Here is an 18570-nt window from a genome sequence, read left to right on the forward strand (position 1 = left end):
TCTTAATTTAAAAGCTAAAATTTATGTATAGAAATTGTATATCTTTCCCATTTTTAGAAAATTGTTTATCTTTTCTTAGTGAGAGAAACAACTTGGCGAACTGATGCGTAGCACAGAACACATGCTAGTCATCATAGTAAAAGAGGCTCTTGTTCTCTCGATCGAGCGAGAATATGTTCACTACTGGATTTTGGGTTTCATACTTTCCCACTAAACAAATACATTGTTCTTGGCCCGGCCCATCTACACCTCAAGGATAAACGGCTGGCAAAGAAATGAGTCAAAAGTGAGAAACGAAGCCAACAATCGCGACACACAAGTCCAAAACACTTCTCATTAATCATTATTATTATTCACTTACCCTTTTCCTTGACACTTCTCTTTTTCGATTTCGATCTGAAAGAGAAGAGAAGAGAAGAGAAGAAGAGAGTGTTTGGAAGTAAAATGTCGGGGTATGGGGATGCTGCGGGTGGTCAACAGAAGATAGACTACGTGTTCAAGATAGTACTGATTGGTGACTCAGCAGTGGGCAAATCACAAATACTTTCTCGTTTTGCTAGAAATGAGTTCACTTTGGATTCTAAAGCTACTATTGGTGTTGAGTTTCAGACTCGAACTCTTGTTATTCAACATAAGAGTGTTAAAGCTCAGATCTGGGACACTGCTGGCCAAGAAAGGTAGCATTTTTTTTATATGATTGTGTAATGCTTAGTCCATGCATTGTGTAGATCTTTAGTCCTTATGGATGGCTTACCAATTGTCGATTTGGTAAAACTACTATAAGTATGGGGAATTTGAAAGTTGAACTTTGTTAAGATACTTTGATTAGATATAATTATTTCTACTTAACTAGCTCATTAACAAATATAATATGAGATAGGCCAAGGGACCCCTTCTTGGTTGTCAGTGGTAATATGTTGTGTAAGCCAACTGTATTTGAAAAAGTATCAGTTCTCACTGCTCATGGTTTCTTAAAAACTTTATTTTTCCTCAAATTTTGTAACATTTCCATCATATTACCAAATATCTCTTACATACCAAAAAAAAAAGTACCTTCTATATGCTATCAAAAATGTTGATTATGAGTATCTGTAAAGAGTTCATCTTCTGATTATGTTTCTTTTCTTGGTGAGCAGATATAGAGCAGTCACAAGTGCATATTATAGAGGCGCTCTTGGGGCCATGTTGGTTTATGACATAACGAAACGTCAGACCTTTGATCACATACCTAGGTGGTTGGAAGAGCTTCGTAGCCATGCTGACAAAAACATTGTCATAATACTTATTGGGAACAAGAGTGATCTGGAGAACCAACGAGCTGTCCCCACTGAGGATGCCAAAGAGTTTGCTCAGAAAGAGGGGTTGTTCTTCCTAGAGACATCAGCACTAGAAGCGACTAATGTGGAGAATGCCTTCTCAACTATTTTGACTGAGATCTTTAACATTGTAAACAAGAAGACCCTTGTTGCAGGAGAGGAGCAAGGCAATGGAAACCAAGCATCTCTAGCTGGAAAAAAGATACTCATCCCTGGCCCTGCACAAGTGGTTCCAGTCAAGAGCAAATTGTGTTGCAGTTCATCTTGATTATATTAGATACTTGTTTTCAGGTTGTGAATTTTGGGTCAGTTTCTACTTGTTATTTCACTTATTTGAGCTGAGTATTTTGTATTCTTGTTGTATATCTTCCATATCTTTAGTTGACAGAGAAGAGATACATTGCATGTTCTGATGTTCAGAAGGTAGATAATGTGATTGTGGAATGATTAAAAATTTGTTTCATTTATTTTCGTGATTATGTTGGAATGTTTACTGGTCTTTAATTTCTTTTATTGACTTTAAACTTCCTCAGTCCTCTGTCCTCACTTACAAGAAGCGATATCAGAACCTTGTTGAACTCCCTCATGCCCTGCCTAATACATTGTTTGGTAGATCCTTGCATATCGGAAACTTGAATCATTAAATTCTCTAATGCATGCTGATCAGTCTTAGCTAAAGGCCTTAAGCTAAGTAACTAGCAAAGTAAAATAGTTGGGGAAACTTTGGGTGCAGTGCTACCAATTCACCAGATCTCATGAGTCACCACAATTGAGTGTGCCTGGGTATGAGTAGATTCCTGAGAAACCCTGTGATACACCCTGGTTCTTTATAAAAATGCAATATTTAGTGAACCACTGGGTACAGAATGATAAGAAATTAAGAAATGATAAAAACTAATCACTTTTTAAAGGCCTGTCTTAGCCAACTCCACAAGTGATGCTTTTATACTACTAAGTCATAGAACTGGAAACTGGCATTTTAAATACCTCACGTATGTTAGAAAGATGACATGCATCAAATGATCATTTCAACAAATTAGATAGGGTGGGTCAAGATTTTTTAAATACCCAAATGTTATGATAAAGCTTACTTCTACATAATGAAATAAGTTTATACATCAACAAAAGAGTTCAAAATTGATGATAATGCAAAAATGACTTAATTAGCATCTGCCTGTTTATCTGTTTCTTCAGCATCTTCAACCTCTGTTGCTGCCTCTTTTGTTTTAGCCTCCAGACCGTCCTTGTCGCTTCTGAAGCGTACAGAGAGCCTCTCGAGCAGTTCTTCACAGTCTGCTGATGAGACCATCACACTTATATTAGTCCTACCTTTCCAGCATCCAATAGCTATTGTTGAGGCATTGGCCTGTATAGTATCTGAAAAGGCTTGGACACCTGCAACCATCACCAAACAGCATGCTCAGAATAGATAATGATGTGAAACACAATCGACCTTCCTTTGATAACATGGATGCAACCCACCTGTATTTAGCACAATCACACAACACCCCAGCGTTAACTCTGATGCCTTTTCACCAAATTTGGTATCGACAAAATCTGCAAATTTGATGCTCCTGTATTGCAATAGATGTTTGAAGTCAGCTAAGGACGCACAAAGAATCTGTTTGGTAATGTAAGGAAGAAGCAGTGGTAATCCTTCCGAAGAAATCCTGTATCCACAAGGTGAAGAGGTTCCTTCTTTTGACGTTTGTCGTTCCTGAAACACAAATAAAAAGTATTTATAAGGCTGTCACTCCTAGATGAACCAAAATACATGATTGACTGAAACACAGAAACAAGAATAATGGTAACCACTCGGACCATATTTCTCTTGCACTGACATGAAAACATTGGTCTTAGACATTTTGTTATACAGACCAAAGAAACAAGTATGCTGGAGGAAAACACTTACAAAGATCTTCAGGCCGACAGATGTTATCTTAAGTCGCTCCCCCACTCGGATATTTAGTTTGAGAACATCCTGAACAGATTTTGATATATAGTAAATTCTCTTAACGTGCTGAGCGTCATTGTTTCTTGTTACCAAGTGATCTTTGAAAGGAAATGATTCATTAATGCCATAGAATGCCTTTATGCCATTTATCGTGGCTTCATCTTCAAAAATAACAACAGGATCCACCCCTCGCCATTTGCCTTGACTCGGTAACTTTCTGCTTCCTCCTCTTTCTTCTTCATGGACAGTGTCCCCATCTTCATGCACTTCAGATACCTCCAGCTCATCGTCTTCCTGAACCACCCCAGAAGAATCAAGTTTGGAAGCATCATCTCCTGATTCTTTATTCAGTACATCATCATCAGGATTGACTTTATCCAAAAGTGATTGTTCAGGTTTCGCATCTTCGGAGGAATTAATCTCCAACTCAATTGTACCTTCCACTACTTTTTCAGATAAATTCTTAGGTACTTTATGGTCTTCATGTGTAGAACGCCCATTCAGATTGCTAGTATCATCCAAAACGACTGCAAAATGAGAACCAAATTTGTCATTGTAGAAAGAAAAAAAAGAGACTGCAAGGGGTTAGAGATAACAGTAGGTCACATAAGAGGTATAAGATAACTTTATTAACGGCAGTCCAATATATGCTACAAAATTAGTAATCTTATACAACAACTTTGGAGGAAAAATAAATAATAAACATAGCCTAAGAGAAAATTTCATGGTTACCGGGTGCAGAGGATAGCTTCTGAAAGACAGCAATGAAGAAGGCTCCAGTATTTTGATCGTGTGGTAGTATCCTCATGCAACGTTCTAGAGGGAGACATGAATTTTCTTCGACCGTAACAATCTCTGGAGCTGCACAATTGTCTGTCTGCTCATTATCTATGCTATTTTGATTTTGAAGTCTAGTCCCCAAGTCGGTGGCAGTCTCTATCTCAGTGGTATCTCCAGATGGACCCAAATCTTCTTGTTGATTGTCAGTCTCTGTCATTTTTGACTCGCAACTGGTACCCGAAGGAAACATACTTGGCAAAATAGCATTCCTCCGGTAGTTCAAAACATTTTCGTAAGAAGCTAACCATTGGCCTCTATCACGGATCTGCCATGTACAATGTATTTAGAAACCAAATGAACAAATATGGTAAGCATTCAAAGTTCAAACTTCCATGTCTCACGCTGCAATGTTTAGTCTGTGCACTGTAATAAATAAAGGGGTTAACGAACATTACCCCAACTAGATGAGCCAATTAGGATTTCCCCCTTACTAGATGGGGAAATTAGGGTCTCCCCCCTAAGTACACACAAAAAAAAAGTCAACTAGTGGGGGAAATCCTAATTGGCTCATCTAGTGGGGTGGTAATACTAGTTAACCCATAAATAAAACATGTTTAAACGGATTATAGATCAAAAGTTGCAGATCCCAGAAGTGTAAGACCGCGAATATAGTAATTCAGGTCGGTATGGTAGGCCAGGAAACATACTAGTTAAAGGACGTTGATTCTATAATTCAGAGAGACGCAAACAATTTCTATATATATTAATATTAATATTCTTATAAGAATATTAAAAAAGCACGCGCACACGCACACTCAAAAAATTGGATCGAACTCATAGTAAACACATTGGCAAATATTTGGTGCATCAGACTGCATCCACAAACACCGTGACATTCAGAAAAATAGAGATCTTACACACGGCATTGCCTCCATCATGCAGGTCCAAACAGTAAACACAGTCAAAGCTGGCTATTTTGTAAATATTTTATTTATAACATATGTACATACTCCCCACTTTATTAAATAATATTTACTAATAGAACATGGGATGAGGATGTTTAATCGGAAGTAATAATATAAACAGTCATGTAAACATTGAGATCCACATGTAGTCAAGTCATTATGTACACAATAACTCCAATATGCCAATATCAGATGTTCAAATCACAGGAAATTAAAATAAAGAAAGGTATGTCCCAAGATAACCATAGCCATTAACCAACCTTCCATTTCTTAAGACCAGGTCGACGGACCAACTCAGGGAGCTCAGTGGAAACATCTAAAAGCTCAATAGACCCTTGATAACTCCGAAGAACCTGAAGAAGATAAGGATTGAACATTTGAAATAACAGAAAAACTGCTGAGACTATCATCTAAACTAACTGAAGAAACAAAATCCAATAAGAAGCGAAATGATAAAAAAGATATATTATCAGACGGATTAAAGTTGCAGAAGGTTTGCAGTATATAAACAACTTAAATAACAAACAAATTCATATCTTAAGAATGAGCTTCCAGTAGGAACTCCTAGTCAGTAGGCATAATACTTGGTACCAAACATTCTTTCCTTTTAATTCTATGTCATCAAATTGATTGATGATAGGACAGCATTCTAGTCATAAACAAGGCATTAAAGTGAGGTATGCCAATATTGGTACATTAACTTAGCCTTCCAACTAAAAGGATTTGTACAATCAACTAGCTAAAGCTTTCTTTTAGCACAAAAGTGATCTTAATGCTGCCTTATAAACAACTTAAATAACAAACAAATTCATATCTTAAGAATGAGCTTCCAGTAGGAACTCCTAGTCAGTAGGCATAATACTTGGTACCAAACATTCTTTCCTTCTAATTCTATGTCATCAAATTGATTGATGATAGGACAGCATTCTAGTCATAAACAAGGCATTAAAGTGAGGTATGCCAATATTGGTACATTAACTTAGCCTTACTACTAAAAGGATTTGTACATTCAACTAGCTAAAGCTTTCTTTTAGCACAAAAGTGATCTTAATGGTGCCTTGTCAGTGTATAGCATATTATCATTTGGTAGTCTAATATTTTTTTTCTATTTTGTTTTCCTCTCTAGATTTTGTCGCAAATAGCAAATTGTCTCACAAAGGCAAAATTTAAAGGAGCAAGCATTCAATTTTAGACGGGATAAACATCCAGTTAGGTTGGCCTGCGGCATATAATGTTGTCCTATGTTTGCCCATTATAAATTTATAATATAACAGTTAACATAATAAAGAAGAAAAAGAAGACTATTAAGATGTTGAGGGGAAAAAATTTGTGGTCAGCTGGAGTAGAAACAATGCAATAAGTTAATTATGGTAGTGTATGGAGTACACTAGATTATATATTTGCATGTACACACTAGTACACAAACAGAAAACAGAATATGGTAGCAAGAAGTTCAATGCATGAAGAGCTCCTAAAAATAACTGTGATGAATTTACAAGATATTCAGTATATGTTATATTCCTTTCTAATAGATGACATATCACCTCAGCAACCACAGCCTCATTCTCCACTGGATTCATTGAACACGTTGAGTAAACCATTCTTCCACCAACTTTAAGCAAAGCTATACCTGCAGGAGTGATGTCGGATCATTAAAACCATGAAAAGAACCAAATAAGATCCTTGTACAAGGTTGGTCACTCAGTCAATGAAACAGTTTTCATACATGAAGTACCTAAAGTATACTACCTTCTTTTAAGTAACACAAGTTCACACTTCACAGCCTTCTGTTAAGCAACATAACTCAATTCTAAGGTACAATACAAAAATGTTTGAAAGTTGTATACATAATGTGGTTTCTACCTACATCAGTACAATCAGATCGTATTGTTTGCACGTTTGTCCATAGCACATTCAGTATGATGCAAAAAAATAACATTATGTTAGGAATACATAAATGAGGTTCACTGAATCAATGTAAATCTCGATGAACTTGAAACTTTAAAACACAATTTTCTTTGGTGAAATTAATATTCACATTGACGTCTATTGTTATCATTAAAACTACCTAGTTTCCATGGCTTTTATTATCCTCCCATCAAAAGACGTTTTACTGCCAGCATAACTTTTTAAATACCCAAAAAAGAATGCAATAATACAGATGGAACCACCTCTCATCAAGTATGCAAAAGCTTGGAAAAGACACGGAAAGAGATAGCAACACCCACACACGACTACAAATTAATAATAACACTGCAAAAGGCATAACACGAAAATGTTGCATACTCATATAAGATCAAACTAAAGTTTCTTCCAGAACAGTACCACGCATGGCTATTTGCACTTGGAGGCGATGAACCCCATTACCCAGTCCTGCGTTCCTGTGTGTGATGGAATAGATGTTAGAATTTTAGTACAAAGCAAAAGAGGGGTAACATAAAAGGACATTTTGGGATGCATAGATGTATCTACCACTTCCTCCAAAGGTCGGGAGCTTTACGAAGAGTGCCATCTCCGCTGCATGGAACGTCACATAGAACCCGATCAAATAAAAGTTGAGTAAGCCCTTCATCTTCCACATTTCCCATCCCAAGCTTCTCCAAATATTTTTGCTTTACATGGCAACTGGGAAAGTGTTGAGCTTCATGATTAGTAACTATCAAGTTGGCACTGCACATTCTTTTTGTTTGGTGGATGAGAAGGTTACATCTTTGGACATCAACATCATTTGCTATGACCTACACCAATCAAAAAGATAAAGGTCAGCATAAATTCAATTAAAATGTGGAAAAAAAATTTCAACCAGAGTTCTGGGCAAATGTATATTGAGGGAGTGTAATTATAAATTCAATTAAAATGTAAGGAGAGAGAATAGGGACCATTCCAGCAGGTAGCAATCCAGAATCAGTTGACTGGTGTATCATCTCAAGCAATTGGAATGTTTTTGACCCAGGAGCTGCACACACTGCAAAAACAAATGAAACAGTCAACAAAAAGATCAGTTAATATTTGAAAAATAGGTTTAGAACAAGAGATAAACCATTGTGCCTAGAAGATTTTTCAATGGAATTTAGTTCTCCTAGGCAATGAAGAGATTCTTTGGAAAAAAGTGAAATAATGGAGGAAGGTATTTTGTTTAATTTATCCACGTATTGTGAACTTAAAAAGAAATCCACTGACAAGCGACTAAAGCAATAGATATGCAACAAAAGGTAGCTTACTGTCAAGTATAAAATGATCTGGACGTACATCCAGGAAAATCGGAGGTACCTGTGTCAACAGCAACACAAGGACATGAGGCAACATTTTAGAAGTAACAAAGCCAGTTTAACTAAAAACTACCAACACGGACCACCATAAACTTTTAAAGGGAGATGTACATGAACAACATGTTATAAATCAACTGACATTAGATAAAGATGCCTACCATGCTAACAGCCTCTTGTCTCGTTATGTTCCCAATTTCATTCGCTTGCTTTAAGAACTCATGGAACCTGCAATTGGTTATAGCATAGCCATGATCAAACATTACTAGCTTTAACTTGACCAGAAAAAAGGGATTCATCCTGATACGGCAGACTTTGGCATATCATTTACAGAGCTTTTTTTACCTAGTGAGTTTTAGTATCAGACGCACAAACATAATTATACATTGCTTTGAATAATAAGACGCCAAAGTAATCTTCGTACAGAACAAAAGGAGAAGAAGTAGCCCCGACACCTCAAAATCCCCGTGACTGACACACTAACCCGAAGATCTTTTGCCAATCTTCTTTCTCCATAACAAACAATGACCATGTAAAGAACATAATGACGCGGCTTAGTGTAAAACAAAAAATAACCAAAGAGCAACATCTGGTTTATGTATGGTCCAATCCGTATTTAAGAGGGTTTAGTTGTGTTTTAGTAAAAACTTCACTACTAAAAGTTAATCAAATGCAGTACTTACTTTGCAAGGGTCTGGTTTTTCCTTAGCTGCATGCGAGAATAATTTGAATGCCAAGCTAGATTACCAGGATACCAAGGTAAAGGCCTAATAGCATCCACCTCACCGTCATCAGTAACCTACACAACAAATTATAACATGGTAAACACAATTTAGTAAAATATTTGCATATCAAAAAATATATATATTAACCTCCATTGCAAGATTTTTCATAAAGTCATTCTCTAGCTGAGACCGAATATCCTCAAAAAACTGGCCACTGCAAAAGAAAACAAAAAAAAAAAAAAAACTGTTATGAGTAATTGAAAGTGAAATATTGGAGTGGCAATTTAGTAGTACAAGTAAAAGGACGTGACCTGGAATTGATACGGAAAGCAGCAGGTAAAGGTTTGTGAAGTACATTCAAATATTCATCCCACTCATCTTCCGACACTATTCCTTGCTCCTACATTAAAACAAACAAATAAATAATATATATATATAGATAGATAGATAGAGAGAGATAATGAAAGACAGGCTTACTTTATAGTACTTGTCGAAGTCGATATTTTGAGTGGTGAATGGTTCCCAAGGAGAGTGATTGTTGTTATTGTTAGAAGCAGTAGAAGAGGAATCAGGATTGGTGTTAGCATCAGATGATGATCTGTTTCTTTTCCAGACATTCTCTTTGTTCTGTTTAAAATGCTTTCTTTGTGTTCTCCCTCTTTTTCCGCCCATTGTTTCTACAACTGCTGTGAATGCCAGAATGAGAGAGGGAACCAGAAAATGTCTCAAACTTCCTACAATCAAACCATTAGGGCTTCTAGAGAAATATACTATAAACTTCAATGCACCCATTCTTGGGCTTTCTCTCAAATGTTTTTGTGGCCTCCTAACATCTAAATAGCCCATTACCACTATGGACCCAAAACTTCTCGTGTTTCTTCCCTTTTCGTCACATGAGTGGAAGACTGGAAGGAATGGGTGAGGCCGTGAGGAGGATAACATATGTGCCTGGAATGAATGGGGGCTGAGGCCGTGGAGCTCGTTCATTTAACTAAATGAGGATAACATAGCTACTTGGGTTTGTGCCCTTGATTCATTAAAACATTTACACTTTCTTTTTTTATCAGTAAAAAGTGTAAAATAGGACTTGTGTTACAATTTGGTACTGGCTCTCCATATCAGTGAAAGATAGTGTGAGTGAGAGCCTCACATATTATACACCACTACAAAAAGACAGATTACTATTAGTTGTTGATGATCCTTGTCTACTTGAAAACCAAGTCCGAAAAGTAGTGTGATCTCGACTAGCTGCAAAAGTGTTTTCTTCTTGCAAAACCGTATCCAAACACTTCCCTTGATCCTGTTAATCACTTTGTTGATGCAAAGTGTCCGGTTTCTAAAAATAATTTCATTTCGAACACACCATATTGACCATACAATGGGGTACGTAGACAAACATTTTACAATAACATTTTTACAGTAGCTCCCTGGCTCATTTGTTACACCGGCAGCAATACATTACATTTGGACCCGTGGTATGATGTAACATTTAAGAAGGTGATATATTCGTGGCGTGACACTTGAATACATAGATACGAGTATACGACTTGGTCGAGGTTAATATTCAGAAATAATAGGAAGTTCAAAATATTTTCCTTATGAAATAACACCTTCAAATAATGCTCATTAGAGAACATGGTCGGTAGTACTACAGCAGTTTCATGCTTCTTTTTCATTTTTTGGATGGATCCAAAAAGTTCCTTCTTTTACGCAAAAGATTGATATTTGATTTGACCAATCTTGAGGAGGATTCCCTTTTCGCTTATTAAAAAAAAAAAAAAAATCTCGAGGATTGTATTGCTGACTATTCTGATTTTGGTTTTGATACCGTGATGGTTTGCAAGTCTCGAAGAACTCTATTGACATTGCAGTTGGAGACTACAACGCTATAGCCAGACCACAACCCTTCAACAGTTTATCACAAAACGCTCATATGAGAGCTACAACCCAGGATGCAGTTTCTAACAAAATATACAGTTACTCAAGAAAAGCCCCAACAACCACAGGAAACTAGGAAGTAATTTCCAAAATTCCAGTGAGCTACCCAGGATGCAGTTTCTAACAAAATATACAGTTACTCAAAAAGGAAACTAGGGAAGTAATTTCCAGAATTCCAGTGTGCTTTTAAAACAAGTAGTGGAGTATATGTTTCTTCAAACAAGGTCTCAAGCAAATGCCTCGAGGATTTTGTTTTGCATCTCAAATACAGTGGATAATAGACAACACAAAGATCCCATGCAAACATTGCATTAAGCAGCCGTTCCCAAGGGATGTAAGCAAAATCTACTGACAATAAATCTAGTATTCTCCTGAGAATGGCGGAATAAAATTGTCACTTCAGTTGAGAATAGGCTGGTGTGACTAGAACTACAAAATTGTTATGACATAGTCAGTGTCATTCTATACAAAACTTGCGGCAATTATGCCGTTAAGTGAAAGATGATCAAACCTCTGTAATTAGAGAATGATATGTCAAGTAGCTTCTGAATTTGACAGTACCAATGGAGCTATCCAATATTACTCGGATTGTCTCCAATCTATATTTGCGAAAGAAAATGTCACAGCACATTATTGCTTGGTACGTGTCTCCACATAACCCCACACTATGCACAACAGTCAACTTCCATCACAAATATTTGGCAGCGTAAAATCCCAATTAGAATTCTATTCACTCCATCAAACAGCTATTCTAAGTTGTAGAATTTAAGTTTAAATCTTCCCGTCACAAATACCCCTTGAATCTTCTGACTACCAAACTTGAGGAGGAAACCAATAAGATTCACTCCACTAAAATTATGCTAACTCTAATGTGCTGAAAAACAAACATGAACGAAACATAAGAGTGCTGAATTGCCATCAGTTTCTCGTAACTGACAACTACTAGACAGAATACGCAACAGAGCACTCCTGATCAAGTTCTCACAAGTCAGTTGTCACCCAAAGGATCCTCTGTTGGTCATTTAACTATTCAATCAACGAACCCGGTGTTAGGGCAGCGAAGAATCAGCATTTGTTGAGATTGCGATAATTCCGTGAAAAACGAATCACTTCGGAGTTATCTGTGAAGATAAAATTACCAGACAAGAATATTATAAAACAAAACGAGACAGAGCTCAGTATCCTCAACCTGATAGGAACCAATGCATACATCCAAAATCCAGATATGATGGAAGAAGCAACTGACACCTGGAGAATAACTTTCAACCGCAGAAACACTAGAGTAGAATGTTCTCCATGTTCAGACATACATTAAAACCACACTCCAATAGCACAAACTTGAAACCACAGTTTTCAATAATTAAGATCCATTAAGTATCTCCATTGCTTGAAGAAGCTTATCAATTTATCCATCTATAAAGAATTTCAGAAAGGGCCAAATAGATCTATAAATTGCATCGACGTCACACGATATGAATCTTGAGAGATTCCTCTTTTCAGATTATTTTAATGCCCATCTTCCCAGTTTTCGAAGAAGTTAATCTCTACACAATCTCATTCTTGGAGCATATATCTTAAAGATTTAATCCCGAAGCATTCAATTTCAAAGATACAAGATGAATAGGATAAAAAGAGTTCCATGCATAATCAAATCCTGGCATCCGTGTGAACGTTGGCAGGCGAAACTTTCGAGTAGACTTCCAGCTTCTCCACTAAATCAGCCTCCAAACGAGCTTTCTAACACTTTAGGATCCACCGTAACTTCTCAGATGTGCAATGAGGTGCACGTCCTAAAAAAACATTCTTTTAGAGTAACTGCAATCTAACTCACCTTAGTAATAAGATCCCGAACCTCTGCCACTTCCATAGGGATCTCTCACGCGACGACCAGAATAGATAGATGAATATGAACCAGTACCCACCTGAACACACACACACAGTTAGATGACACTAAGTAGTACTATATTATATTTTTCAGGTGCAAGAAAATGCAACAATAATTACATCATCGGTTCCTGTTGAGGTGTAATCCCTGGATGAGTAATCCCTCTCGTAACTGGAATATGCTCCTCCCATATCAGCTCTTCTCCCTTCATCTGTGAAAATTGGAATTGAGCCAAACTCGCAATAAACCTTACTGAAAGAACCAAAAAGAATGTTGTATGTTCATACCTCGGCTATAAGCAGTTGACGTGTGAGTATCATATACTCCCTGAGAATGGCCAGCAGAACTCCTACTACCTCTCTCATATCCTAGGTGAGTACCCCGTCCCACTCTGTCATATTTATAATATAAATCAACAACCAAGAAGAATAAGAAGGTAAAGAAAATAAAATGGCAAGACAAAATTTCATTGTGTCCAAGTAACAAATAAACCTTGCACTGGTAGACTCGCTTCCATAAGCCCTGTCATTGTATGGCATGTCGTCATTACTCACTCCGTAATCAAAACGAGCCCTCGACTGTCTGACTGTAGATTCGGGAAAACGAGACTGATACTCTTCCTAAAAATCCAGAAGTAGGTGAGTAACAATAGTAGAAATATACAAAGACTTCAAAAGAACCTCATTCAGAAATCACAAACCATTGAAGCATGAGAGCGCTTTGAACCAGAAACAGAACCATAATCGTGACTTTGACTGCCACGATAGCTTGAGGGTCGTTCCATGTGTCTTCCATAGCTTTCTTCGGCATAAGAAGGAGGTGGTCTACGATCAGCAGCACGAGGAGCAGTTCGTTGAGGACTATCCAGGTATTCTGATTCACGGGACGGGTAAGCATCTCTATAGGACCAGCGTTTCTCATTAGCACCCTTGGTAACAAAATCAGAAGACCTAGTCTTACTGACGTAATTGGATGGCCTAACCCCATCAACAAAATCAGATGACCTAGTCTTACTGACATAATTGGATGGCCTAACCCCATCAACAAAATCAGATGACCTAGGGTAATGTTCATCGGTTCGAACATATTCCCTTCTTGAGCTGCTCCTACCAAAAGCTAGACCTGTACAAAAAATTATGACAGCATAATAATCTAAACTGAAAAGCTTGGGTAATGGGTGAATGAGAATGGTAAATACAATAATTACATACCAGGAGACCTCCGGTCATAAGATCTCTCCGAAGATGGAAGTCTTCTTCTGCTGTCAATTCTACTAGGGGCCATATCCGTGATTGGGTATCTTTCCCTGGAACCAAGGGGTCGCTTGAAACCACCACTGTATGTTCTATGACTTTGCATATCTCGTCCACTGCGACCTGCATACCCCCATGAATCACTAGAGTCCCAGGAAGTCCTGCCTCCTCTACCACCGCCATGCCCAACCATGTAACCTCCCCTGGCATGTCTGCTTGACTTGCCTCTTTGGCGTGGCCTTGACAGCCTTGCCCTGACTTTCACCTATATATACGGATAAATTGAAACATCAAACACAATTGCACCAATAAGATGTAATGAGCAGACATGCCTCTTTGGCGTGGCCTTGACAGCCTTGCCCTGACTTTCACCTATATATACGGATAAATTGAAACATCAAACACAATTGCACCAATAAGATGTAATGTGGAGAGGGAGGAAAAAGAACATCAATGCAGCTGTGTTTAGCACCAAGATCATATGCTATCCACTTGGGAAAAGAGAAGCATATATGATACTGAGAATTTCGGACTGTAGTAAGGTTACAGATAAAAAGACCTACAGAACGAAAATTCCCTATTACATGTTATCCATTGTCACAAGTTTTCTGTCTCCACTATTCCCCTCCTTAAAGCTGGTATATATGAGACAACAAACCTAACAGCAACCACGGCCTAGGATATGATTGTGCTGCCAAAACACAGCCTAAATAACTACCCAAAGAAATTGTAAGGCACGGACTAGAGATGGATCATCAACAGACCTTTTTGACACCATCACCAAGCTCGGTATTATTGACACCATCAACACAAGCCACTGCAGCATCATGTGTATCAAATGTTATGAAGCCAAAATCTGTTCTTTTAGCAGCTGGCATATTCCTTGCAAGTTCAACCTTTTCGACCTTCCCAAATTTCTTGACATGCTCTGAGGCACGGTCCTCATCCCAAGAAGCAGGCAGACCATCAAGAAATACTGTCCTAACCTGAAGAAGCAAAAATATAATATGTCCAAACATGATATTTAGAACTGTGGCCTTACTGAAATAAATAAATCGCATTTTTTCTTAGTTCAATGCAACATACCAATTATAAGTATATAAAGCACGTACACACATTGTAATGTGCAATAGAACACTTAAGAGATTGTCTGAATAATAAGGTAATAAATGAATATTGTGCTCCACCAATCTATGTACCTGTGCCATGATTTCATCGTCTGGCTCTATGAAAGTATCAGCAAAAGCAACCTTTGCCGATCTATCTGTTCCAAAAACAACATCCATCTTCTGCAAGCGCTTGCATGCCTCCAAGGCATCTGCGCGGCAAGAGAAATCCAAAAACGCAAAACCCCGATTTAGTCCTTCATTTTTTGCGTCCTCAACTAAGGTCACCTCCTCAAACTTGTCAACACCATGATGCACAAGCTTTTCTCTAAACTGTATGAGAAATAAGTAGATCCAAGCATAAACAAAATGAATAGAACAAAACTATTAGGTAATAGCCTAATATTGAAGTCAAGGAACACGGGTTACAAAAAAATATAAATATCCAACTCAAACCATCCATATCAAGCGCTGCAGATCTAAATCATACTTACAACTGCTTTTGTCCATGTCTTGCATATGTTTCCAACAAATAGAGTGTCACTGTCCTGGCTTGGAGATACTCCACACTGCTTTCCATTAACCTGAAAAGAAAATGCTAGGATCAAGTAACCTAATTCAAGGAAAGATAAACATCCATTTGTTTTTCAAAATACGGAAGGTGGTGAAGAATACCGTTGGATGCTTAAGTTCATTAATGGCACGTCGAGCCTGCTCAACAGTTGCAAAACGTACGAATCCAAAACCCTTGTTCTTCTGAGTCATGGGATTCTTCATTAGTCTAACCTCGGTAACCTCTCCAACCTGACTAAAAACCTTCCTCATATCCTCCTCATTAGCATCTCTATCCAAACCTCCAACAAATATCTCAAACTCCTTCCTCTTCCTCCGTTCTTTCATAACATCATGATGCTCTTTCTCATCCTCATTAACTTCTTCCTCCTCCACATCACGTCCACCATCTTCTTCCACCTCCTCTCTAACCTCCTCCTGCTCGCCCACCCCTTCAATAACACCCTCCGTCATTTCATCCCCGTCCCCGTCATACTCAACTTCACCTTCTTCAATCTCCTCATCTCTATACTCTTCTTCTTCTTCCATATTCGCCGCAACCTCCTCTTCCGGTTCAAAATCATAGTAAGTCTCATTCAAATCTAATCTCTCTGATTTATCACTCTCATTATATACCACTGATACCTCCTCTTCTTTTTCCTCTAATAATGAGCACATAAAATAGTCCGTGTTATTGTGGTTCATTGTGGGGCCCAATGGTAATTAAATATAAGTGCAAAAAAAAAAAAAAAAAAAAAAATAATAATAATTAGTAGTACCTTTGGGTGGAGAAGAATAGTGGTCCTCTTCTTCTTCGTCTTCTTCATGGTTGTTGTTATTGTGGTCCATGTTTAAGTTATCGGGTGGGGTTTGTTTGGGTACTTCTTCTTCTTCCTCTTCTTCTTCTTCTTCGTGTTGGATTGGGATATTAGTGTGGGGTCTTTTTTTTAATGGTATAGCGTTGGACGACGGACGTCTGACTGCACGCGGCGGCATTTTTATTTTATATATTTTTTAATTTGGGGGGCGAGAAGATATAGAGAGAGAGGAGTGTTGTGGAATTTGCTTGTTTTTAAGAAGAAGAAGAGCGTATGAAATTAGGAAATCTAGATTATGTACGATATTTGAGAGACCGTGTGGGAATGGAACTTTTGAGGAAACCTGCTTTTTTAAGTTGACGACGACTTTCCTTTGGGGTTGAGTTTTATACAATTAGATTTCATTTATTTATGTGATATATGGTAATGATACTAGCTTTCGAACCCGTCCTACCAACGGGTGCCGTTATATTAAATTATTGTAAAAAATATTAACAACTATGCATAGCTATGAGATATGAAAATTATATTAATCAGTCATTCAAATTTCTTAGACCACTCTCTATAAAAAAAAAAGCACCAAACCTCGATAAAACTCATCGACTTCTTTTTGTTGTTAGGTTTAATAATAGAAGTTTGATTGAAGTTTTTTGTGATAATGCCCAATATGGCGAAGATAATATTGAGTTTACTTGAATAGCATGACATTCTTAATCATAATAAAAAAAATTATGATAAACACTACTTAAAATGCAAAACTATATTTGTCGAGACATTTATTCCCCCTACATATAATACAAACATGTTTTAGGGTTATTAGTTCAATGCATTTGCATCAAGTTTTCGATTTTCCATTAATTATTCTTTTGAGGTTAGTTCAATGTAGTGACGTTGCATTTAGTTTCCAATTTCTCATTAATTATTCTTTGAGGTTAGTTCAATGCGGCTTTATTAAGTTTTTCGATTTTCGTTAATTATTATTTTGAGGTTAGTTCGGTGCAATTGCATCCACTTTATAATTTTCCGTTAGTTATTCATTAAGGTTAATTTAAAAATGCAGTTGCATCCAATTTTTGATGTTTAGATTAATTACTCTTTGTGATTTGTTCAATACATCGCATCCAGTTTCGATTTCCGTTAATTGTTTTTCTAGGTTAGTTCGATAGTTTATAATTTCTAGTTATTTATGCTTTGAGGTCGGTCGATACGCTTACATCCAAATTCTTCCGATTTCAGGTTCACTATTCTTTGAGGTTATTTCAATGCATTTGCATCCAATTTTTGATTTTCCGTTAGTTAATCTATAATTTAAGTTTAATGCAGTTGCATCCAGGTTTATGATTTTCCGTTAATTATTATTTGAGGTTAGTTCAATCTGGTTGTATCAAATTTCGATTTTATGTTAATTGTTTTTGAGATTAATTCAATGCATTTGCATCAAGTTTCGATTTTCTGTTAATTATTTTTTAAGGTTAGTTCAATGCATTTAGATCAAATTTATAATTTCATTAATTATTCATTTAGATTAGTTCGGTGTAGTTTCATCCTTTTTTTAATGTTTTGTTAATTAGTCTTTGAGATTAGTTCATTGCAATTGCATCTAGTTTCTAATTTTCCGTTAATAATTTTTAAGGTTAGTTCAATACATCCGCATCTAGTTTCGATTATTTATGCTTTGAGGTTAGTTCGATGCAATTACATCCCCGCTTTCGATTTCGGTTAACTATTCTTTGAGGTTATTTTAATGCATATTTGCATTTAGTTTTCGATTTCCCACCAATTATTCTATGAGGTTAGTTCAATGCATTTGCATTCGATTTTGATTTTTCATTAATTATTTTTTGAGTTTAGTTCAATGCATTTGCATACAGTTTATGGTTTCCCATTTATTATTATTTGAGGTTTGTTTGATGTATTTGCATAAATATTTTTTAAGGATTTGCATCCAATTTCTAATTTTCCGTTAGTTATTCTCTGATGTTAGTTTAATGCAATTGCATCCAGTTTCCGAT

At 36.9% G+C, this 18570-nt stretch overlaps 3 protein-coding genes across 3 annotated transcripts; 1 reads left to right on the forward strand and 2 right to left on the reverse strand.

Moving 5' to 3' along the window:
• The first annotated feature begins 231 nt into the window (after positions 1-231).
• LOC147501917 (ras-related protein Rab11D) lies at positions 232-1783 on the forward strand. The gene is made up of 2 exons (XM_086606914.1): positions 232-677; positions 1137-1783. Exons 1-2 carry the CDS (start codon positions 445-447, stop codon positions 1582-1584), a joined length of 681 nt encoding a protein of 226 aa, XP_086463040.1. The 5' UTR covers positions 232-444; the 3' UTR covers positions 1585-1783.
• A 528-nt stretch (positions 1784-2311) lies between these two features.
• LOC147501918 (uncharacterized) lies at positions 2312-9755 on the reverse strand. Its single transcript, XM_086606915.1, has 15 exons — positions 9484-9755; positions 9318-9406; positions 9154-9220; positions 8965-9080; positions 8443-8509; positions 8237-8285; positions 7895-7980; positions 7488-7753; positions 7341-7396; positions 6560-6645; positions 5276-5368; positions 4003-4375; positions 3229-3797; positions 2799-3033; positions 2312-2711 (listed from the first exon to the last, which is right to left on the reverse strand). Exons 1-15 carry the CDS (start codon positions 9676-9678, stop codon positions 2476-2478), a joined length of 2583 nt encoding a protein of 860 aa, XP_086463041.1. The 5' UTR covers positions 9679-9755; the 3' UTR covers positions 2312-2475.
• A 2612-nt stretch (positions 9756-12367) lies between these two features.
• On the reverse strand, positions 12368-16863 carry LOC147501919 (uncharacterized). Its single transcript, XM_086606917.1, has 12 exons — positions 16520-16863; positions 15864-16402; positions 15683-15772; positions 15282-15521; positions 14847-15068; positions 14041-14347; positions 13530-13951; positions 13322-13449; positions 13117-13220; positions 12949-13040; positions 12776-12866; positions 12368-12687 (listed from the first exon to the last, which is right to left on the reverse strand). Exons 1-11 carry the CDS (start codon positions 16734-16736, stop codon positions 12777-12779), a joined length of 2451 nt encoding a protein of 816 aa, XP_086463043.1. The 5' UTR covers positions 16737-16863; the 3' UTR covers positions 12368-12687; position 12776.
• Positions 16864-18570: the final 1707 nt, after the last annotated feature.

Source organism: Coptis chinensis, chromosome 4, assembly GCF_015680905.1.
Source record: "Coptis chinensis isolate HL-2020 chromosome 4, ASM1568090v1, whole genome shotgun sequence".
NCBI classification, from domain to species: Eukaryota; Viridiplantae; Streptophyta; class Magnoliopsida; order Ranunculales; family Ranunculaceae; genus Coptis; species Coptis chinensis.